The 24,760-nt window shown below is 43.5% G+C and overlaps 2 protein-coding genes across 2 annotated transcripts in view; both read right to left on the bottom strand.

Moving 5' to 3' along the window:
• Positions 1-24,760, bottom strand: part of GPR149 (G protein-coupled receptor 149) — a 517,693-nt gene that overhangs the window by 349,758 nt on the left and 143,175 nt on the right. The window lies entirely within an intron of this gene.
• On the bottom strand, positions 4,608-9,291 carry LOC138265523 (uncharacterized). Its single transcript, XM_069213317.1, has 2 exons — positions 7,971-9,291; positions 4,608-5,003 (listed from the first exon to the last, which is right to left on the bottom strand). The coding sequence occupies exons 1-2, from the start codon at positions 9,274-9,276 to the stop codon at positions 4,972-4,974; spliced, it is 1,338 nt and encodes a 445-aa protein (XP_069069418.1). The 5' UTR covers positions 9,277-9,291; the 3' UTR covers positions 4,608-4,971.

Below are 24,760 nucleotides of genomic sequence, written 5' to 3'. Positions count from 1 at the left end.
CATCGCTGCTATCGATGCTGCACATCGCCCTGACGCTGACCCAGTTTTCGTGTTTCTACGGAGTCTGAGCTAGAGACCTCATTCCTAGGTAACAAGGCTGTGGGGGCTCTTCTCATGTACATGGCATTGGCGGATTAGGTTTAACATACCTAGCTGTCTTTTAGGTTAGAGGTTAGGCTCATTATGCTAGGGTATTAGGACATAGCTCATACTTTATGTCATTACATGTTATTGCAAGATGGTGGGGATATTTGTATTAATGACTCTTGTCTTAACAATTCTGTTTCTTCCATTATTCATTATCCTGATCATTGCAGCCCATGCAACATATCGCAGATTGCAGTTTTGTTAAATAAAACCTATTGAAAACTTTACTGCATATCCTACATTGCGTGTTTGATTGAAACATATTGTTAATGAGAGAAAGGGGTAATCTCGGTTTAACCACAACTCTCCCTGAGATGACACACTCTAGAGTGCATGCGTAAAGGCTGCCACAAATCACCTTTTACTGTTTGAGTTTTTGGTGAGGAGCTGCTTGTGAACGAGAGGGTTGGGACGACAGTTGTGACTTGTTGTAGGACTGGCATAGTCACCTACAAACATAAGTACTGTCATCCTTAAACCAGCAGTCTTGCCTAGAGCAAAAGTCAAACTATGACAGTGTGACACATACCATTTATGTCTAAAGGAGATCTGAGAAATGCAGCAGATCATCAACCATCATTATAACATCTCCCTCAGTTATCTGGACCGCCCCCCTGGGTACGCAGTTCAATGCTTCTTTAGGGTGGTGCAACCAGTGCCACCACACTGGGTGCCAAAAAGCTTGGGAGGCTGCATTTCAAAACTTCCTATATTTTTTAAAGGCAACTCATCATAAAATAGGTCAATTGGATAATGTGCCTTCTGCAAAGCACAACCTGTAACATGCAGATCACAGAATAATATTTCATCTAGATAGCACAGTGGGTTACAGCTTTTGTCACAGATCATTTTGTTACTTCCAGCTCATAAGTTATAGTCCTAATAGCACAGTGATCTATCAACTGCAAAGCATGAGTTTAGAACTTTATTATTTTTTCCCCAGTCTTTCATTATTCTAAGGTTGCAAAAAAGGATTGCTTCGGATAGTAATATATTCTTGTTTGCAACGACAAACTCATCCACTGTGCTATGTTTTAAATATGAGTATTTCTCCAGACAAGCAATCACAACCCAATTGCGAGTCTGGCGGTACAAAGACCCCCAGGCTCACGGAGGAGGTCGGACCGCCGCAGCTGTGACGGTCCAATCACCTTATTGAAAGATTGGCGGTCGGTGCCGCCAAAAGACTGCCGTCTCTGCCAGGATCTTTGATCCAGACGAGATGACGGTGGTTGGGGTTGTAATCAGCCACGACGGCGCTGAAGTCAGCGCTACAGTGCGGATTAAATCCATGCTCTCTGCCAGCCTTTTCATGGCTGTTCAACTGCCATGAAAAGGCTTGGGCGGAAGAAGTGCATGGGGCCACAGGGGGCCCTTTGCACTGCCCATGACATTGTTGTGGGGATTGCAAGGGCACCCCTCCCAAGCTCCACAGGAATGCACACTGTCTGCTTTGCAAACAGTGCACATTCCGAGGATGCTGGGGGCCCCCGTATGATGGCATTGGACTCGGCTCCATGTGGAGCCAAGTCTAATGCCGCTGCTTGATTTTCACTGAACTGGTTGGCGGTAACTTGGTTTCCACCAGTCAGGTCCAGTGGAAAACTCGTAATGGGGCCGGTGGGGAAAGCGCCAGCCCTGCGACGTTATCCTCACCACATGTCTGGCGGTTGGGCTTTCTGACCTCTAAACTCGCAATCAGGCCCATAATGCCTACCAGTATGAATGACATGTGCCTCCTACACCTTTTAGTCCTCATTGTGCTATGTAACATGTTATATACATTGATCTAAACATAGTGTTTTAAATGGGCAGATGCTCTCCAGTATCTGCACTTCTTTAATTTGATAGGGAGATTCCCTGCACTTCGCAGCACTGTTACAATACATTTAAAGGAAGAGAACCGGCACTTTTCAGGAGAAAACAACTACTGTAAAGAGTGAGTACCTTCCCTTTCACATTCCCATTGAAAGCACTGTTTACACACTTATAAGAGCCATTGTCGCTGCATAATATGTGCATAATATGCACATATTGCATGATATATTGCATGATATAAAGCACTGACACTCTACACTGGTCAGAGTAAATATAAAATAAATTAATTACATGCAAGGGAAGGACTATGGAGAGATAGAGACACCGTTGAAGGGTTGTAGTGAGGGAATTTGTAGAGAAGGATAACAAGGGGTTTGCCCAACAAAGATGGTTGTACCGAGGACCATCTGTGGTAAGCCAGCCCTGACACAGATGATCGGTGTCTGCCAGCTCACAGACTTTAGTGCCCATTTTCTCATTGCTCTGACATTTGCACTGTGAAGAAACGAAGCTCATTTTTTCCACAGCTCTGATGAGAGAGGAGTCAATAACCAGGTTTTGAAACCAGGAGAGATGAGGTGTGCCCATTTTTGTAATTTAGGAGTATTTTCAATCCACGTGACATAATAGTTATACTTATGGTTAATAAAAACGATTGCATTTCGTGGACACAAATTTCCATAGAAGCAAAATATATTTGTTGTAGTTTTCAACGCTTTCTACACCGTGCGCATTGCGGGAACTTTTGACTTGACGAGTGTGAACCTGTAGCAGCCATAGGCGGAGGAAGCGTCTTTGACATCTTTTGGGGGACACGTCATTTCTGGTTTCATGTGCTGCCTCTTTATAAGTCTTGTTTCTCTCTCTTAGCCCTCCATGGTTCAAGGTGTCTCTCCTTTCCAAATAAACCCCATTTAGATTCTATTTTGTTCTGCTTCAAGGGGGCATTATGTAGAGGTAAATAAAATGCCACAAAATCTGTACTGCAATTTTCTAATTTTCTATGAGATGATGAAAGCTAAAACAATTTTGCCTCTCAGCCAAGTAATTTTTATCTATAATGGATATCTTCTCTGGTATATACTTTTGCAGTAGAGGTGACTAATTGCTTGCATCTTGCAAGTTTCCCAGGATTCAAAGCCCTTCCTCATTAACTCTATATCTATTTTAACCATTTAAGTCATTTCCTGTAATGGATGTTCTTAATTGGCGGAAATGCATTCTCGTGGGGTCCTGTTGTACGAATACCATATTGATGACGCCACTATAGGTCACTTACAATGTTCAAAATTAGGCCTTGTGAGTAAACGATTATTTTATTCAAAACCATTGAATAACACTAACTAACCATCCCTGCTGACGTTTAATGACATCAGTTTAAAGACAAGGCTAAGTATTTTAACTCTCAGCAGAGGTAAATCTTGCAATACCAAAATGTCATTTTCAAATCCCACTAAAACAAGAGTTATAGATACATGATGAGAGTTCGATGCTTTTATTTACAAAACTTATTTCTGACATTACATGGTGGCCCCTTACTATAAGCTGATGCGCTTTACAAACAGAATGCGTAAACGTAGTGCACGATTATTTTACATAAAATCTACATGTTCACCTAACTACATTGTCTTCTTGAGCTGCAGAGGCATTTTCGCTTTTGATGTCAGTAGGCCCATGTGGCTTTTTTAATTAGGCTCATAATGTTAATACAAAATAATGAGAACATTTAAGCTAATTGCATAAAAACAGACATTGGCGCATAGAACAGTTGTATACAGAGCCATCAAGAGAATATATTTCAAAGAATAAAGACCGATATACATTCACAATATTCAGGGAATGCTGTGTTTTGTTGAGAATTATATACGCACATTGTCTACATTCCCGCCTCAGCTTCCAGGCATAGCCAATGAACTTTACTGATATATAATTTGCCACTGCATTATTTCTTTCATGGAGCCATAAAAAGGTGTCCCTGCCATTTCCTATTAGTCGCTCACAGAAGAGTAATTTGGCGACGATAGTTGTTTCTGGAAAATCGGACTGGCAAGTAAGGAATAGGTTTGGGTCTCTGCGACTCTGTATTCATGCCTGCACACATTTCCCTTGAGGGGGGTTCCTCAGGTTTATTTTCGCTTCTTGAAGAGCAAATGTGAATTCTGAGAAAATAGCTGCATGGGCATTTCGACACATTGGTGGATCCTGGGTTTATTTATTTTTTTACTTCCTAATTTCTATCCTTCCTTTCTTAGAGCACTTTTCACAGCGAAGCAGCATTCCATAATCCATTAAAGCAGTTTTATTAAGTTAAAACAATTACTCTTACCTACAGGCATAAATGTGCAGTGGTTCTGATGTATGTAGCATAGCCGTCATTTAGGAGTCGCACTAGGAACCCCTGGCTTGCCCCTTTCCATCCCTGTTTGAGACTGACATTAAAAATGACTGTGTTAGAATAAATAAGCAGTAGTGTAAGAAAGTGTGAGCGAAAATGAATGAGAGAGAATGAAAGAGTGTGAATGAGTGAGCGTGTGATTTTATGCCTGTGACTTTGTCATTAGCCCCATCATACTGAAGATAATGTAGATTTTCCTAGTTTATGACGGAAAGTCTTAATTTTATTAAAGACACGGAGGCGAGTATTATGCGTTTCTTTTCTTGCTTTATTTAATGAGCAGCAGTCAAGAAACTACAAATCCCATAAGGCTTAACATCTGTAGCCAATGGGATTAAAAAGATAGTTCAAAACACACAGAACCAATAGTAATTACGATATGGCATTATGACGTCACTTGACTGCAAGCAGCCCTCTTTTCTTGCAAATGAAGTCAGTTAACTGTGAACAAAGGAAACAACAAGCAAAGAATAAACAGAGCCATGAGGAAAGCAAAAACATCAGAGAAAAAGTCCAGGAGCTTGCAGAAGCGAGGGTGGTCCGGCCAAACCGACAGGGATGATCCAAGTCCTGAAGGGAACGAAATGTTTGGATGACCTGACGGGATCTGATTAGGACGTTGTCTGAGTGGTTGAAGCCGGAACTAGAGAAAGGGAGGGAAAACAAAGTTATACAAGAGGTGGGATAATACTCGCCTCCGTGTCTTTAATAAAATTAAGACTTTCCGTCATAAACTAGGAAAATCTACATTTTATGTCAAGACCGGAGGCTCCTATTATGCGAGTTTAAAGCATATTAATCACGTTGAAAGAAGCATTATCAATTGGTTTGCAATAAAACACTTTAAAAGTATTATCATTGGACCAATCCGCAGATTTTAGAATATCCTCCAAACGGGAACCCGCCCAAAAGGCTTTGGAAGCCATAGCCCCCCTAGAGGAATGAGCTCCAAACTTGGAAACATCAATACCAGCCAAGGACATAATCAGTCTTACCCAACGTGCTAGTGTAGCAGAAGAAACAGGGTTATGGGGTTTTCTGAAAGATATGAGAAGTTGGGAGGAGGATGTTCTCAAATCTGCGGTTCTATGCTCATAGACTTTGAGACATTGTCCTACACACAATTTTGGTTGAAGCGGAAAATAGGGATAAAAGACTGATGACAAATTCGTCTTAGTGCGTCTTACAACCGAAAACAACACACCCGACGGGGTGAATTGACGGCTGGAGACGTCCAAAGCCTTAACATCTGATAACCGTTTAATAGAAACTAAACATAATAACATTGTTAATTTAGCAGATAAAAGCTTTAATGATAAACTTGAATTATCTGGTAATGCAATCAAATATTTCAAAACAATATTAACATCCCACAAGTGGTTGTATTTTGGTAACGGAGGTTTAGAAAATTTTACTCCCTTCAATAATTTACAGACCAACGGGTGCTCGCCTACTGGTTTCCCGTGAACATGAATATGGTTGGAAGAGATAGCAGATCTGTAAAGATTGATAGTGCGAAATGCTTTACCTTTGCTAGCTTCCGAGGCTAGAAAATTTACGACAAAAATAACATCTGCTGAAAAGGGATCAATTTGTCTTCCCACACACCAGCAATCCCATAGAGACCAGGCCGCCTTATAGGCTTTTTTGGTGCCTGGGGCCCAGGAGCTTGAGATGTAATGGGAAGCTTCTGCCGAAATGACAGGGGAAGACTGGGGATTCCTGATATTTTCCAAGCGGATAAGGTTAGGATATTGTTCAGAATAAGGGGGTGAGCACGGTGAAGAGGGTCTAGCAGCAGATCCGGAAAGGATGGAATTAGCAAGGGAAAATCTATTGACATTTCTAAAAGAGTGGGGAACCAAATTTGAGATTGCCAAAACGGGACGATAAGAGAGAGAGAGGCGTGTTGACGTCTGGCCTGAGCCAGAACCCTGTTGATCATTATGAAAGGAGGAAAGGCATAGTTGAGGGAAAACGACCAGTCTTGAGAGAAAGCATCTGATGCTAAGGCTAAGGGATCTGGGCGCCAGCTGTAAAATTGGGGAAGTTGTGTGTTGAGTCGGGATGCAAAAAGGTCTATGGAAAAAGGGCCCCATAAGGATTGAATGCTGTGAAACACGGAAGGATGAAGTCTCCAATCGCTGGAGTCTCGAAGGTGACGAGAATGCCAATCCGCCACTGTGTTGAGAGTCCCAGGAAGATACTCTGCATGTACCGAAAGATGGTTTGAGAGGCAAAACTCCCAAAAGCTCTTGGCTAGATCTGCCAAAGGTTTGGATCGTGTGCCCCCAAGATGGTTTATATATCTGACTGCAGATATGTTGTCCATCCTGAGCAGGATTGCACAATGTACTTTGTTCTTTGCAAGACTTCTGATTGCAAAGGAGCCTGCAAGCATCTCTAAACAATTGATGTGCAATTTGGACTCCTCGCTTGACCATGTACCTCCAGTCGAGATGGGTCCACAGCGGGCCCCCCAGCCTTGATGACTTGCATCGGATTCTAACACAAGATCTGGGGCTGATGGAAAAATACTTCTCCCGTTCCAAGCAGCTAAATGGTCTATCCACCATTGAAGCTCCGTGCGAGACTCTATGTCCAAAGGAACGAGATCGGAATACGAAAGCCCCTTTCTCAGGTGTTGAATCTTTAATCTTTGAAGGGCACGATAATGAAGGGGACCCGGAAAGATTGCTTGGATGGAGGAGGAGAGAAGACCTACAACTCGGGCTAGAGTTCGGAGGGAAATGAGGGAATTTCGGAGAATTTGTAGAATTTCTGATTTTATGGATTTTATTTTTGACGATGGTAGAAGAAGGGACGCTGAGAGGGAATTGATTTGAAACCCTAGAAATTCTACGACTTGGGAAGGGATAAGAAGGGATTTTTCTCTGTTTATTATGAAACCCAATTGCTCCAACAGAGAGCAAGTCGTTTGCAGGTGGAGTATGAGAGTCTGAGGCGATTGACTTAGGATGAGGATATCGTCTAGATAAATTAATAATCTTATCCCTTGAGCTCTTAGAAAAGCTACCACGGGTTTCATGAGTTTTGTGAAGCACCATGGGGCCGACGATAGAACGAAGGGCAGAGAGGTAAAGTGATACATTTTGTCTAACCATTGGAATTGGAGAAATTTTCTGTATTCTGGATGAACCGGAACGACTAAGTAAGCGTCCCGTAGATCCAATCTGACCATCCAGTCGTTCTGGAGGAGAATATCTCTGAGATGGAGGATTGTTTCCATTTTGAAATGCCGGTATACTACAAACCGGTTGAAATGTTTTAGATTGATGACTGGACGCATCTTTTTGTTTTTCTTTTGAACAAGAAAAATTGGGCTGATAAAACCTGAAGGAAGGGGAAGAGTGGGCGCAATCGCTTGTTTGCGTAACAATGTGTCTACCTCTAGGGAAATTAGATGAACCATTTCTGTAGAAAATTGGGGAGGAGGTTGGAAAAAAGTTTGGACAGGAGTAGAATAAAGTTCTATTTTGTAACCTAGAACTGTGTTTAACACCCAAGCATCTTTTGTTATTGCATGCCAATTTGACAGAAAATGGGAAATACGACCTCCTGTCGGGAAAGAATCGACAAAGAGGCTTACCTGTTGGGTTGGTGGCTCTGGAATGTCTGGTCGACCTGGCACGGTATCCTCTGCCACGTTGGGGGTAGAACTGAGGTCTAAAGTCCTGCTGATATGAGCTGTAATAACCTCTGGAGCCTTGATTGGTGAATCCGCGGCCGGTAAAGCGACCCCTGCCTCTACCGGCCCTGGCAAAAACCCGCTGGTGAAACATTTTTCTCATGGACTGTTGGGCTTTGGTTAACGAGGTGAAAGTAGCAACATATTTGCCGAGGTCCTTGATAAAGGAGTCTCCAAAAAGCTGTCCATCCGATTGGAACTGAGGTTGAACGGTTGCCAATTTGACGAGTTTGGGATCAAGTTTAATAAGTAGACCTTTACGTCTCTCGTGAATAAAGGAAGAATTTGCATTTCCCAAAAGGCAGAAACAACGCTGAATCCATAAAGATAACTCTTCTGGGTCCAGAAAGGACCCGTCTAGTCTGGCTGATTCCACAAGATCGAAAATTCTAGTAAGAGGCCCAGTAATATCTAAGAGTTTATCTTGGCAAGAGGACCAAGCTTTATCTACGCCCTTGCGCGGGTCCTTGCCTTGTTTGGTGAAGAAAGTCAACATTTGTTCATCAATAGTAGGAGTGATAGTGGCTTTGTTGGAAAGTACGGGACGAGGACATTCAGACTTTAATTTGGACCTGGTTTGTTTGTCTAGTGGAGAAAATAGTTTTTGTGCCACATAACGACCCACATGGTCCGCTGGAAACCACTCCGTGGAATTGGGATGATGAATTTGAGAGGGATCGAACATAGGAAAACCCTCTGAGTCAAAGAGAGAAGGGGTAGCAGAGGTTATTTTTGGTTTCTTTGGAGGAATGGAAAAGGACTCATCATCGTCTTTGTCAGATAAATAAGAATCTGAATCTACATCAGGCATATCTTCGTCTGTATCTTGAATAACTGGAGAAATAACCGGGAGAACATTGCGTTCTTTAGATTTTCGTTTTAGAGAAGATTTTGGCGCCATATTGTTATACTCCTTGGCAGGAGCCTTGTGAGGAACCGCGTCCTCTGGCATACGTGAGAAGGACTCACTTTCCATATGCGTCCCCATATCTGGCTTCGCTGGTGGACGCGTACTGCATTCCCCCGCAGTCTGGGCCGATTTGGAAATTAAGTTAGAAAGGTTATTCTCCAGATTTTTTGATAATTTTTGTAATGAGGAAGAAACTGCCTGATGGACAGAGCTTCTGATGAAATCACAAAGTTCATGTCTCATGTCTTCCAGTTCAGAGGAAACACTCTGTTCCATAGAGGAATTGCCAGGTTCCATTATGTCTTTAAAGACAGTAAAATATGTAGAAATAAAATTGAATTGAAAAAATTAATTTTGAAAAGTCAGGAGACCAAAAGCGAGAAAAAACGGAGTCTTTTTGAAAGCAGAGGGACTAGAAAGGGTTAATAAAATAACCCTGGTCTAAAAGAAGCCACTAAAGTTGCTCTAGATAATAAAGAAGAATGCCGTCAGAAGCGCTCTGATATACGACGTCTCTGCCTCAGGAGCAAACCGAGTGACGGTTGCTGCCTGAGGCAAAAGAATGTTCGGAATTTTTGAACGCGCGCGCCGTGCGTCTAAAGTAAACAAAGCCGGCGTCAGCTGGAGCGCACGGCTGGAAACCCTCTGAGAGAGGGCCGGAAGAAATGTAAACAGACGGCAGTTGCCGTGAGCTGGAAAGGCATGAAAGGAATGCCTAAAAGCGGAACGCACGCGACGCGTGCTGAAATTCAGAAATAAATTGAGAGCTGACTGGGTCAGCTCCAAACAACAGAAATACAGTTGACGAGTGGTCGGAGTCGGATATAAACATGCGGCAACTTGCCGTCTAACATGACAAAGGCCAAAATACAGTATTATTTACAAACCAACAGCATTAAAATATCAGATAATGTATTAACAAGGAGAAAAGAAAATGCGACTTATCTCGACTGCAGCAGCAAGAAAAGAGGGCTGCTTGCAGTCAAGTGACGTCATAATGCCATATCGTAATTACTATTGGTTCTGTGTGTTTTGAACTATCTTTTTAATCCCATTGGCTACAGATGTTAAGCCTTATGGGATTTGTAGTTTCTTGACTGCTGCTCATTAAATAAAGCAAGAAAAGAAACGCATAATAGGAGCCTCCGGTCTTGACATAAAATTATTGTCTTATGGCGATACCCACTACAAAATACTGGTGATAGCATAGATGAGGCAATTCTTAGCATGGCAGTTACCTGTGACAGAATACAGGCGCTGGCACACTGGGGGTCATTTTTGGCATAATGGGCACCCATGGTTAAATCCTGGCACTGGCATATTAGAGGTGCTTCCTGGCATATAGGGCAACATGAAAAAAAAATACTGGCATACTTGAGAAAATTCTTTGCCATGTGTACACCAGAGGCAAAACGTTGTTACTAGCACATTGGATGCAATTCTTGGCACAAATCAGAATAACTTAACATATGGGAGGATAGCAACTGAGAGAGTGCAGTTTATATGCTTAGAAATTATCATGTAATGTTTATGAACTACTGCGTAATAATGCCGCATAGAAAATGTATTAATGTATTTTGCTACACGTACGCTTGAAATGCGCCCACGGAGAGTGGCCACCAATATTTACAATGACTAATGAAACTGATTAATAATGATGAAATGTTATGTTAAGAATATAATTTTGCACTAATAATAAAAGGTTATATGTTAAAGTTCTGCTAATAAATCATTAGGCCTTAGTTAGCATGAGTTGAGGCCTAGCTGCCTGGTTTCATATTAAATGTGTTTTTCTAACGTGCAGTGTGCTGACTTGCTGAAGGACATGAACTCGTATTTTTCCAAAGCTAGAAGATGAATGTAACTGTAGTAGATCTGTTCTCATGAAATTCGACTTGCTTAATGAAACCTTCTTGCTGAATGCAACAGTGTAGACTACTCGCAGATACAAGGTCGCCTGATCCGGTACAGACAATGGAACCACTGACTAAAGATGCAAAGAGGACCACAAGAGTATAAAATCATACCGGACATTCTACCCACTGAAGACGTCAACCATAAGGACCACTAAACTACGTCAGAACTGTTATGGGGTGACAAATTTAATGAAGTCATTGAAACCCTATTGGAGGGAGATAGTGGGGTACTGACCCCAAACAATTAAAATTTAGGGGATTGTACAACAGAAAAGGGATTAAAAACCCTTGACACAAGGAAGTAAATCAGAATAGGAGACTAGGAGATAGAGGAGAGAGAGATGCTGTTGCGTTTTGCTATGACCCAGACACTTTGTTACTCTGCATAGAGACTTTGCTGTTTGGTTCTTCAAACTAGCCTTGCCCTTATATTGCCCATTTACACTTTACCTCCTTATGAGGGAAGTGCCCCCTTTTCACCCGACTGCTGAATTCCTGGCGAATCAACTGATGTCCTGAGGACGAAGACCGAACCTGTATGCTGACCCAATATGGAGGGTAACTATATGACAATGAAATTGTAATTGTCTGTTTGCTTTTCCTTTCTAGGTACCAACTGCTTCTTTTGACAGAGACCCTAGTTAGATGTTTTTCTAAATTGGTGTTGCTAAATTGTTTTGCATGAAGCCCAACATGCCAATGCTAAATCGAGGTTAGGTGAGGGGTTCACTAAACCAACGCAAATAGACAAATGACTGGATCTATGCTTTGTGAAACAATGTGATAGTGATTCTCTGCTAAGGATAACCTATGTTGACGACGTGCTATATTCTAATATTTGTGATTCTTGCCTTGATGAAATCTTATCAGAGTTCCCATATTGTGACTATGCTAATGTGTTTCTTGGTTTTGAGACTATTAAACTTACTAGTAGAATTGTAATCAATAGGGAATAAACTTCATATAATAGTACTAAACTGGTGTGGTTATTCATGACTGAAAGGTCATGGTGGTTTCTGAGTTTTATTAATATCTTTGACTAATCTGAATTGTCTTATTATGGTAAATATTGATGACGTTATTGACATATTGATTGACATGCTGATTAGTTATCTCGTCCTAAGGTGTCTTCAATCAGGGTCAAAAGATTAATTGGCCTAAAACGAGTCCCAGAGTGAGTAAATTAGTCATAAAGGGACGCGTTATCACAACCAACCCAAATGCTGGCCCTGACATACTGAGGTATTTTATGACATAATGGTCACCAATAGGCCCATATTCAAACTGGCACAAACTTACAAAATACAATACTATTTTGTAAGTTTGTGCCACTTTTGCGTAAAAAAATGCGCAAATGCAAATGCGGTACAAAAAAAGTATGAATATGGGCCATAGTATATGATTGCTATTAATGGACAAATTCTGACACTGGCATATTTACATTTTTATTGATATAGGTTGGGGAATCCATGACAGATGGGGGCACCCATGACAAAATGCTAACCCTGACACAATGGAGATAATTGTTGACATAGGGGCACCCGCAGCACATTTTGAACACAAAATTGGTTAACTGCTGAAGAATGTAAGGATTCTCTTTGCACATCTTGAAAGAATTTGGGGCCAGATATAGCAAATTCCGGCATTGCGACTCATAAATTGCGAGTCTGAGCGACTCGAAATTTGCGAGTCGCAATGCCGGATGCAGGATGGTGTCCCTGACACCATCTGCGAGACGCAAGGGGGTCGCAATGGCCCACCTCATTAATATTTATGAGGTGGGTCGCAATTTGCGACCCCCTTGCAAGTCGCAGAACTCACAGGGATGGTTGCCTGCTGGAGACAGCAGACCACCATGTCTGTGACTGCTTTTTACTTTTTAAATAAAGCAGTTTTTTTTTGTAATGCAGCCCGTTCTCCTTAAAGGAAAATTAGTTGCATTACACACGAAAAAATGAAACGTGTCAGTTTCATTTTTTCAGAGCAGGCAGTAGTCCATAGGACCACTGCCTGATCCGAAAAAAAAAATTCTGGGCCATTCACAAAGGGGAAGGGGTCCCATGGAGACCCCTTCCCTTTTGCGAATGGGTTACCACCAGTGTGACACTGGTGCTAACTGCGAATTGCTTTGCGATCGCGGTCACAAAGCAATTCTTCATTGCGATGCGACTCGCAAATAGGAAGGGGAACACCCCTTCCTATTGCGAGTCGCATTCCCATTTTGCGAGTCGGTAACCAGGTTACCGACACGCAAAATGGGAATGGGCATCGCAAGGTGGCTTTTACGCCTCGCAAACAGCGATTTTCACTGTTTGCGAGGCGCAAAAGCCTTGCTACATCTGGCCCTTGAATGTTTTTTTAATGCTCTTTCCATGCTTATGGAATTTTAGCAAGTTTATATGAAAACTGTGCTTCTAAAGGCACTATTTTCCATTATTCTCTTCATATTTTTCTTGGGAGGAGAAACCCCCATGGAGGGTGTGGATGAATCTCTTGGCTCACTACTACATTCAGGAGAAATATTACCTTTTAGAATTTTCAAAGATAACGTCAGCACCATTAAATAGGTGGTATCTTAAATATGCATTTGTCTGTGTTATGTTGCTATCCTTATCAGTGATTGACAATGGAACTTCACGATGTCAATCATTGTGATTAGGGTCATGTGACATATCTACAAGAAAAAAATAGGGTCAAGGGTTATATGATGTCACTTACTGTAATGTCATTAAGGCCAAAAGCTATGTGATGCCACTTTCACTACCCCTAGCATTTTGGTGAATTGATGCTCGTGGTATGTAGATAAATCATATCAATGTGGATAGAAAACATACATACAGAATTGCAATATGTCAAATGCAAGGAGACAATCATTAGTATAAATACCAAATACCAACACCTCTACAGAGAGTGAACTTATTGTCAAATCCACCCAATAATATTAAAAATTCAAAGAAACACTTAATAAAAACAATCTGCCAGAACACTTAAGGGTGTATACAGGTGCAATTGTAAGTTATTTGCAAACCTCAGAGACCGGGCTGGAGTGATAGAGGGAGAAGGTATGGAGTTGCTGGCTAAGAAGCACTTGTTACCGTTCTCTTCTAAATGGTGGAATGAGGAAAGGGACAGATGTTGGGTAAGGAGTTTGGGTCATAATGAATTTGGTACTTTCGGTGCACAATCACATTTTGGTCAATCTATATTCTTTTGTTGAAAGTAGTTGTGTCAAGTCACTTGAATGAGATTCCTATTTGGTCAGATAAACATATAATACTCAATTTCCTAAACAGGTTGTGAGTAGAACGTTGCACACTAGACTTGCATGTTTGTGTATTTTCTTGTGTTTAACCAGGAGTCAGGTCTTGGTGGTAGGTATACGAGGACTACGGTTGAAGCAGTCTCTTCCGAATAAAATACAGGGTGCTGCATGAAGGTAAGCTTTAAAAACAGGCCAGCTAAATGCTAGAAATACCAGTCATAAAGTCTGGAGAAGGCCAATGACTCTGCAATTTCCTTGAGGTCGTGTTCTGTAGAAATAATTTTATTACACTGATACGTCTAAGCTGTTAATTGTTTTTTTCAGCAGTGTTCCTGTGTTTGTCCTGGTGCAGGTGACTATGTAGAATAAACCCAAGAGATGCTCTTTCAGTGATGGCTAGAGCATTTTCTGAAAGACTTGAAGCTAAGGCAAGATTGAACTTGGGTGTCGGGAAAAGAGGAGAGATATGGTGAAACCATTTCCGAGATCTGATTTGCAGCCATTCAGGACTGTTTGGTGCCTAGAGAATTAGCCACACTGGAGAAATGATCATGATATTAGACTTTCAAATAGAGTTGTGTTCTTCAGTTGTTAGCTATGTAGTATATAGGCATTCTCAATAATTAATTCCAGAGAGTCAAACTGTATATTGAAGAGTGTGCTAGAACAGGAAGGCGGACAGAGAAGGAGGCGTCAACCTACATCTGCTAATATCAATTTATGAAGAAGGATTCAACACAGTTTAGGGCATTTATTTTAATACGCATACAGTCTCTTATGGTGTGTTTTGGGGATATTATGATCAATGGTGTCAAATTTATCTAACAGAGCAAGTAGAATAAGCAGATGTGCAGTATCCGGAATTCACAAGGTGTTTTGATGGTTTGCACACTGGCTACTTAAGCAATTTCAGTTGATTGATGATACCACCCTCAAGTTTGTTTCCTAAGAATTAGACATATAAATATTTTCGTCATGGGTCAACATTTTGCGTAATTCAGAACTTATGCATTATTTAAATGTGTAAGGTTTAAACCATTTCATATTAGCTCACGTCTGCATGATTTGTGCTCAGAGGAGAAGAAAAGTTGGCACTAAACCATTCGTTTTCAGCTCAAAACAGTTTCAGGCCAGTCCATGAAATATGACCTATGGGGCAACTTTCACAAGAGAAAACGGCCAATGGTATTTCATGCAACATGTAATTTTCACTTTACATTCTGTGCATTACCTCCCTACCAAGAATGGGTGACTGGAGACTTCACAGAAGTTATTAAGGAGGTCGGGAGCTTTTTTTCTTAATGAACTGAACGACTTGTCAAACCTTCAAGAAGTCTAAGGTGCTTATTCTTGCACAAACACAGCAACACATGTTGTCTTAGAGTCTTTGAACATAAAACAGCAAAGAGAGCTCCTTTCTCACCTTTTGTTTTGCGAATGCATAACGTCTCCATGGACAGGATCTGTGGGAGTGATGGGTACTCGAAGTTTAGGAAATAGCCAGTTTTTAACACCCTTTTCCCCTCTTCCTGCCCATTGAGCTGCCTCCTCACATGCCAAAGGCGTGTTTCCTTATGTAGACCATGACTCCTCTTCACTTAAAATTCATCATCGTACTTATATAGGTCTTTTATTTCCAATTTTCTTGTCATTACTCCTCTCTAAGTAGGTCCTCTCTATTTCTCCTATTAACCCCTGCAATTGTCTATTGCTCACTATTTGCTTTTACCTCTTACCTGCATCTCCCCTCGCCAAGATTGCATGTGATATAACTGTCACTGAAGGGCTGGATTCCTTGCACCACCAATATGACTATGCCCTCACCCAAATGTTAGTGCTATAGCTGAGACTGTTTTATCTCCACAGAATTTTGAATATACCATGACCCTTACCTGAACACACTCTTCTAGCCATAGTTTATGACGTTTATATGAAGTCACTTTACTATGTGTTACTGGATTGGGGAATGGCTCACTGCTTGCCGTTCTCCCCTTGATACCTTGATACTTAGATGTTGACTGCAGTACTGCAATAGGTCTCACCCACCTCTTGAGAGCTTGTGGTGTAAATGCTAGAATAACGTTAGATTCTTTTCCCCGCCTTGATCTTGTCAACAAATACGAACAGCATTACTGCTCATGGTATCCTCTCCCGCTACTAAACAAAATGACTACAAATACCAGCTTCTGGTTTGATTCCTCTCAAAAGACAATCCTATTACCCACCTATGAATAATGGTAGTTTAGAGGCTTGGGTTTTTTATTTGGCCGTCTTTTCTTAAGAAGGCATAACTCTGCCTGACCCAGTCTTCTTCTTTGCTCATGACATTTGGCCTCACCATATTTGCTATAAAAACATGAGTGATTGCAAAGTAGCGCTTGCCATAGTCTATGATCTTTGATTAACCACCTTAATTAATTCTACTCGAAATTCTCCTGGTCTTATTCCCACCCTAATTCCACACCAAACAATTCACATTTAAAATAACTGCAATTAGATAAATTGATATTTCCTCGCCTGGTACTATGACTACCAAAATTGTGTCTTTTCCCCTTTCGACTTGCAAATTCCCCTTGACCCTGAGTACCCTTCTACTTTCCAACCAGGTGTTAGGCATATTGATGTGTACCTGGTGTGCTTATCCCTCACTAATCTTACCCATCTTGAATAGCAGAAATTACAACTCACGCCATAACCACACATTCCTTTACCATGCATGTTATACATTACATTAACTTTTATATTGCATTGCATAACGCTGTGGACCTTTAACACGCATTTTGGGGGTTTCCCAGATTTACAAGACCTTGTAAACCTTGGTATGCACCAAAACCTTACACCTCCCTAGGGGAGGTGCAACAAGGAGAAATACCTTTATTCACCCCCCCCTTAGTTTGTCCTTTTCTATGTGAGGACAAAGCCTCCAAGGACTGTTTTTGTGCAAGTTGGTGCCCCTTCCTGCACAAAAGCTGCATGCAATGCAGGCGCCCTTGCACTACGGTGCAAGGGTGCCTGTGTTGGTGCTAAGCTGCCAAAATGGAGCCAGCACAGGGGAGAAGGACAGGAATGCACCATATTGCTTAAGGAAGGCACATTCCTGCCCTTTCATTTTTAAGCAGGGCTGCACAGAAATGTGACTTGCTGGGCTGCCCGCACCAAAATCTAATACATTTGGGCCTAAATTTGTCTTACCTGCCTTTACCTATACCCTCCCCTTAACCCTAAAATTAACATTACCTCCAATGATCTCTACCCCTGCTAAAGCCTAATGTACCCTTACCTCCCTTTTCTGCAACACACCCCTAAACCCTAAAATTGCCCTCCCTTCATCACTATTCTCCTAACACTACCCATGTTCTCCTTTACCTCTACCTCATAAACGTAAAATCATTCTTAACTCCTTTTGTCATTATCCACCCCTAAAATATCCTTCCCTTCCTTTATCAGTACCCAACCATAAACCTTAAAATCACCCTTTCCTCCATTTACCTCTAGCAGCATCTTTACCAATTTAAAATTATGCTATTTAAAAAAAAGTGTTACCTTCATGGTAAAGGATATGTGGCAAAGGAAAAACATAAACACTCTTCTTACCTGTGTGATATTTACTTGTGTGGTAAACAAATGTGTAGTAAAGGTTATGTGCGGTAATACCATCATTGTAAAGGTTGTATACCCCCATCTCCCTTCATCCCATCAGGCCACGTAATTTAATCCACAGGCCCCACAACCTTTGCATTTGTTTAGGACATCCTTGGGCTTTGTAGATTTCTTTTGTGACTAACATGCATCAATCCATGTTTTTCCTCCATTCTGTGGCCATAGGTGATATATGCCTTGCTCATCTATGTGCAGTGTCTCAGCTGGTTACCATCATGGCTGAACTGAGAAAGGTGCATGTCTAGCTTAGTATGGTTGAGCAACTTTATAATCCCAGTATGACTAATTGTACAGGTGTTAGAAATGGGGTCTTTGGTTGACAGTCAGGTTACCCCCTGTTCAAGCAAAGACCCACACTCTAGTCAGGGTAAAGGAGAATCACCCTCAGCTAACCCCTGCTTACCCCCTTGGTAGCTTGGCAGACCAGTAGGCTTAACTTCAGAGTGCTAGGTGTAAAGTATTGGTACAAACACACACAGTAACTCAATGAAAACACCACAAAATGACACAACACAGGTTTAGAAAAATAGGAAATATTTATTTAAACAAAACAAGAAAAATCCACAATACATAAGTCATCATTATCATCATCATATATAACTTTATTTCTGCTATAAGCCATAAAAGTAAACAATACAAGACATAACATGATTAAGAAACATAGCACTAAAAAATTTTTAAGAATGTATAGACAACGTTATTTTTAAACATTTTTTGTTTTTACGAAATCTCAAAACGTATAAAAATATTAGGTTGTTAAAATTTTACTTCAATTAATTAAAATTTTATCAAACTAATTAAATATAATCTAAAACCAAGTTATTAGAAGCACGTGATTATCAGAATTCTAGTTCGTGTCACCTGTGTATTTTACAAGAACCTTGCCGCTGAGTGACCAATTTTATCATTTGTCTCTGTTATCTGGGATAAAAGGAGAAAATTGCATAATTTACTTTTTTAAGAACCCTAGATAAATAGTGAGGTCATATATTTATAAAACATACAAATCATCATTATTCTTTAAACGAAAAATCCAGACCGTTTAGGTTTTAGGTTCATCCGGTTAAGAACTGATGTATTAAGTGAATATAGTCTAAAACCAATGTATTAAAATTACACATTTATAATAGTTCTTTTGTTCTTATTAACCATGCACTTCGCAGATATCCCACCACAGAGAAAACTATTTTATCATTTGTATCAGTTGTTAGGAGTCGTAATGCCGTATTCCATTCCCTTATCCCAATTGCACTACATAGTGGAGCAATCCACTTTTTCCTAGGTACCAAATATCTAGGGCAGAAAAACATAAAGTGCGCGAGTGACTCTTTTGTCTTTTGACAATGATGGCAGTATATTGAATTGCAGTCCTCCGGTCTCCATTGCGCTGTAAATGACTTAAGCGGAAGAGTCCCTAGTCTAAATTTAATAAATAGTGTTTTGGTATATGGAGGATTTACATTATCCATATAGGCCTCGAACTTGGGACTACATTTATGGTCTAAGAACTGCAAAGTCAGACTACCATGATTTTTTGGCCAAATTTGGGTCAGAATGCTCTCCCAGTAGCACCTTTTTACACGTTCCTTTGTTTCCTTTGCCAAATTGTGGGGAGCACTCCACACCTCCTCCATTTTGAGAAATTTACACTTATCTCTGATGTGTCTGAACCAAGGGATCTTTAGTACGCTGTAATTTGCAAGAAATTCATCTAGTGCTTTATGGAGAGTGGACCGGTCCTCTGAGGTCCAAAGATTAATCCAATACATTAGGGGTCTTAATGCAATTTCATTGTGTATTTCATTTAGGGCTAAGTCAAATCTGAGTGGAGTGAGAGGGGTGCTCATCGGCAACTTTAGGAAATTTCGAATAAACCGGTTTTCTACAGTGGTCAGACACCTAGAGTTGGTATGACCCCAAAGCTCGGCACCATAAATTGAGGCTGCTACTGCCACTGCTTTGTAGACGGTGATGGCAGGTGTTATCTCCCCTTCACAAGTATTAGCTATTTTCTTAGCTATCGCTATAGACCTTTGCCTAAGTGTTGTCAGACTCTTCTTAATCTGTGCCGACCAACGTTGGTCGTCACTTAACCTAATCCCCAAATAATCAAATTGTCTGACTCTCTCCACTGGTTGGCCTGCTATCATCATTTTTCCCCTAAATAGTTTGTGTGGGTTAAAGGCCATAAACTTAGATTTTGTTGGATTAATTTCAAGTCCTCTGTTGGAGCAAAAATTATAAAAAGTGTCCAATTCATTTTGCAAGCCCATAGGTGTTCTTGAAATTAGTAAGGTGTCATTGGCGAACATTAAAATAGGGACCGGGGTTCCAGCTAATCTAGGGGCATCATGATTACAGTGTAGCAATTGGTCCACAGCACCGTTCATGTAGAGATTAAATAGTGTTGGTGCCAAGATGCAGCCCTGCCTAACCCCTCTATTGACGGGTATGGCTTCCGTTAGGTCGCCACTATCTGACCAACGTACATGAGCATAAGTCCCTTCATGGAGATATCTAATCAGTCTTAGTAGTTCGCTATTGGGTTGATAACTCTCCATAACTTCCCATAATGTATCCCGAGGTACCATGTCAAAAGCAGCTTTTAAGTCGATAAAAGCTACATACAATTGACTTTTATTGAGTGACAGGTTTTTCCAGCAGAGGAGGTTAAACCTAAATGCCTGGTCTATTGTACTCACTCCTCTTCTGAAGCCTCCCTGGGATTCGGAGAGAATTTGGGCATCATCTATCCATGTCTGTAATCTGTTCAGCACTTGCTTAGCGAAGATTTTTTGGCTAACATCAATAAGACTGATAGGCCTATAGTTGTTAGGTTGTTCCCTTGGCCCTTTCTTATAAATAGGGACTATAACTGCTCCTTGCCATGTAGTAGGGAGTCCTCCCCCCCTCAGTATCTCGTTACTAAGTGCGTTTAGATACAATGACCACGTTGTCAGACGAGAAAGATATAAATCTCCTGGGATACCATCAAGACCAGGGGCCTTTCCCTTGCGTGTGGATTGGAGAGCCTCTGTTGTTTCTTTTATGGAGAATAGGTCCAGGTCAAATTTGGGTGGTGTTGTACTCCCCCACGTTAGGGTATTGCCAACAGGATCGTTAGGTTTTAGTAGGGGTGTAATAGTACTATTGGTATGTGGACGCCATGGAGCCAGAACTCCATATTCTACCAGCCATTGTCTTCCTGCTCCTCTACCAGGAGCACGAAGGCCGGCGGCGAAGAGCACAGTGAGTACTGCACCTACGACACAGGGGGGGAGGGAAAGAGAGTGACACACACATGCAACACCCAACACCCCCACCCCCACCCTCACCCACTACAACACACACAAATACATGTTGATACATTACATTTACACCCCACAACCCCGTCTGGAAGAATGCAAGGACAAAAGGAAACGATTGTAACAATTGTAATCAATAAAAAATCAATAAAAATCCAGTACTCAAAAATATATATACACTATTAACAAATATATACACCAAGAATTCAAGTCCATGTACTGCACATACAAAGTCCGTGGACCACTGGGCCCAAAATGCATGGGCGAGGCCCACACAAGATACCCGATCAAAACTGGGAGAACACCGCAGGGGCATCAGATAGAAATAAAACAGGCACCTCAGGTGGAAGGGAAGGGAGGGCACCTCAGCTGGATGAGTGCATGGCGCCAAATCCATGAGGGGGCTCCATGCCCATTGATGTATCCTGGGGATTGCAAAGCCACAGTCTCACAAGTCTTTCCAGTGGGTGGTTTGCCCACTGCTGCATCTTGGGGAGTGCAAAGCCACATTCTCACAAGTCTTTCCAGTGGGTGGTTTGCCTACTGCTGCATCCTGGGGAATACAAAGCCACAGTCTCACAGGTCTTTCCAGCGGGTGGTTTGCCCACTGCTGCATCCTGGGGAGTGCAAAGCCACAGTCTCACAAGTCTTTACAGTGGGTGGTTTGCCCACTGCTGCATCCTGGGGAGTGCAAAGCCACAGTCTCACAAGTCTTTACAGTGGGTGGTTTGCCTACTGCTGCATCCTGGGGAGTGCAAAGCCACAGTCTCTCAAGTCTTTACAGTGGGTGGGTTGCCCACTGCTGCATCCTGGGGAGTGCAAAGCCACAGTCTCACAAGTGAATATCAGTCTCCACTGGTTCTGGTGGGGGCTTTGTGCCCAGAGTGCTTCATCCTGCCAAGGAATGAGGTAGTGGATGCCTTTCTCCACTGGTTCTGGAGGGGGCTTTGTGCCCAGAGTGCTTCATCCTGCCAAGGTCTGGGGTAGTGGATGTGAAACTCCACTGGTTCTGGAGGGGGCTTTGTGCCCAGAGTGCTTCATCCTGCCAAGGACGGAGGTAGTGGATGTGAAACTCCACTGGTTCTGGAGGGGGCTTTGTTCCCAGAGTGCTTCATCCTGCAAAGGACTGAGGTAGTGGATGTGATACTCCACTGGTTCTGGAGGGGGCTTTGTGCCCAGAGTGCTTCATCCTGCTATCTCCACTGGTTCTGGAGGGGGCTTTGTGTCCAGGGAGCTTCATCCGGCCAAGGACTGAGGTAGTGGATGTGAAATTCCACTGGTTCTGGAGGGGGCTTTGAGCCCAGAGTGCTTCATCCTGCCAAGGACTGAGGTAGTGGATGTGAATCTCTACTCATGGTGGGCCTACCTGGAAGCTGTCCAGGCCCCTGAAACTGACGACCAGCTTCGTACGACTGACCACTGGGGATGGCAGCCATGTCTGCGGTGGTGCCACTGGCACTGGATTTGGCGTGGCTGCTGGCGGTGCTTGTGGCGGCCTCAGTAGCGGCGGTGCTTGAGGCGCTCATTGGCCTGCGGTGCTGGTGGGTGGCTCAGTGAGCGTGCTGGTGGCGGCGGTGTCCTTGGCAGCGGTGCTGGTGGCTGCGGTGTCCTTGGCAGCGGTGCTGGTGGCAGCGGTGTCCTGGGAAGCGGTGCTGATGGCAGCGGTGTCCTTGGCAGCGGTGCTGGTGGCAGCGGTGTCCTTGGCAGTGGTGCTGATGGCGGCGGTGTACTTGGCAGCGGTGCTGGTGGCGGCGGTGTCCTGGGAAGCAGTGCTGGTGGCGGTCTTGTCCGCCGTGCAGGTTGGCGTCGACTTCCCTTTTCTTCTATGCCCCTTCCCCACCTTGGATGGTGGCGCAGCTGTCTTGCCACTCCCAACTGTAGTCCTGAGTGTGCCCTTGGTGGCAGGTGTTTTGCCCTTCTCCCTCTGGCCAACTTCTTGTGTTTCTGAGGTGGGGGACTGTCCGTGGTCTAGCTCCTTGGCACACTGGCTGCCCTGCTGCTTGGCTCATCCAGAAGCCGGTTACTGCTGGCAGCACTGTTCCCGGTGATGTGGTGGCTGAGGTGCTGGGACCTGGAAAGGCGTGCCCTAGGGGACGGAAGGGGTGGGGGAGGTGAGGGGAAGAGGTCAAGGTTTGACAGGAAAAGTTTTTTAGACACACTGGGACGGGTAGATGGAGTGGGTTTGGGAGTGGAGGAAGACGTAGTGGTTGTAGGAGGCGTATGTTTGCTGACTTTGGGTGAAGGTGCATGGGCTGGAGGCTGTCGTGAGGTGGATGGCTGTTGGGTGGGTGTGTGACTGCGTTTGTGTAGTTTGGGAGGTGGGCTCACAGACACACTGGGAGAGGACACAGGGGATGTGTGAATGGTAGTAGGGGTAGTGAGTGCACCTGAGCGGGGTGTGGTGATGGGCGTGCTGGTGATGGACGTAGTGGCTGAGGATGCAGTGCATGCAGGTGTGAGTGGAGACGTGAGAGGGAGGGGGGAGGGAGACGTGGAGGAGGAGGGGGACACAGTGGAGGCAGTGGATGTTGGTATGTGTGCATGGGTATGATGCTTGTGTGAGTGCCTGTGGGATGTGTGGTGCTTATGTTTGCCAGAGCTACCCTTGTGTGTTGAGGTGTGTGCATGCTGGTCTGATGGTGTGCTTGGGATAGGCTGTGGTACAGGGGATTGGGTCTGGGTGGAGGAGGTTGGAGGGGGAGGCTGGACAGAGGGACAATGGCTGCCATCAGTGCTGAGGCCAGAGTCTGAAAACCTCTCTGTTGGGCTGCCTGACCAGAATGAATGCCCTCCAGGTATGCATTTGTCTGTTGCAACTGCCTCTCTACACCCTGGATGGCATTCAGAATGGTAGACTGCCCAACAGTGAGGGATCTGAGGAGGTCAATGGCCTCCTCACTGAGGGCAGCAGGGCTGACAAGGGCAGGGGCTGAGGTGCCTGGGGCGAAGGAGATGTCCACCTTCCTGGGTGAGCGGCCCTGAGGCACACGCTGAGGGGCTGCTGGGAGGGTGGTGCTGGTAGGGGGGGTGGCGGCTGTACCTGTAGATGGGGGGACAGAGGGGCCCACCACTGCAAGGGAGCTCCCATTAGAGGAGAAGTCTGTGTTGCTGGTCTCAGCTCCTGTCCCCGCCGTGGAGCTCCCCTCGCCCTCCCTCCCACTGGGGCCTTCAGACTCCGTTGTCTCGCCCTCCAGGGCCATGTGGGATGCAGCTCCCTCCTGCTCCAGTGCCAATGCTCCTCCACCTGATGATGCTATTGCACACAAGAACAGGTAGACCATAAAGAGGGGGGGGGAGACAGAAGAAATAAATTTTCAGTGCATGCAATACCGCTACAGTTGGCAGAAACTACAGACACAACAGCCCTCTGCACTACACCATGCACTTAGAGTTCCCTCATTAATCACAGGGCCATGGGGTACAAGGCATATGCCCGATTGCTGCACACATGGAAGTCACAGGAGCCTGACTAGGTGTAGTTGGCTCTTAACTCTGGTGGGGTGGGGTGCCACATGGCCTGCCTTACGACGGGACCTTGCCTACAAAACTCGCCCTGGCCAAGGGGTACCCACAGCCTACCTTCCCCACCCTGACACCTCCAATTTGCGCAGATTCAGCTGAATGAGAGTGTACTCACC

This window comes from Pleurodeles waltl, chromosome 11, assembly GCF_031143425.1.
Source record: "Pleurodeles waltl isolate 20211129_DDA chromosome 11, aPleWal1.hap1.20221129, whole genome shotgun sequence".
Classification (NCBI taxonomy): Eukaryota; Metazoa; Chordata; class Amphibia; order Caudata; family Salamandridae; genus Pleurodeles; species Pleurodeles waltl.
The sequence above is the reverse complement of the archived record's forward strand: the minus strand, read 5'-3'. Positions and strand labels throughout refer to the sequence as shown.

Bases quoted from the DNA above. Each gene is read 5' to 3' on its own strand.
- LOC138265523 (XM_069213317.1), bottom strand. From the start codon at position 9,276: ATGGAACCTGGCAATTCCTCTATGGAACAGAGTGTTTCCTCTGAACTG. The intron at 5,004-7,970 runs GTAAGCCTCTTT...CCCTTTCTCTAG, and splicing joins CAGAGCCACCAACCCAACAG to TTCCGGCTTCAACCACTCAG.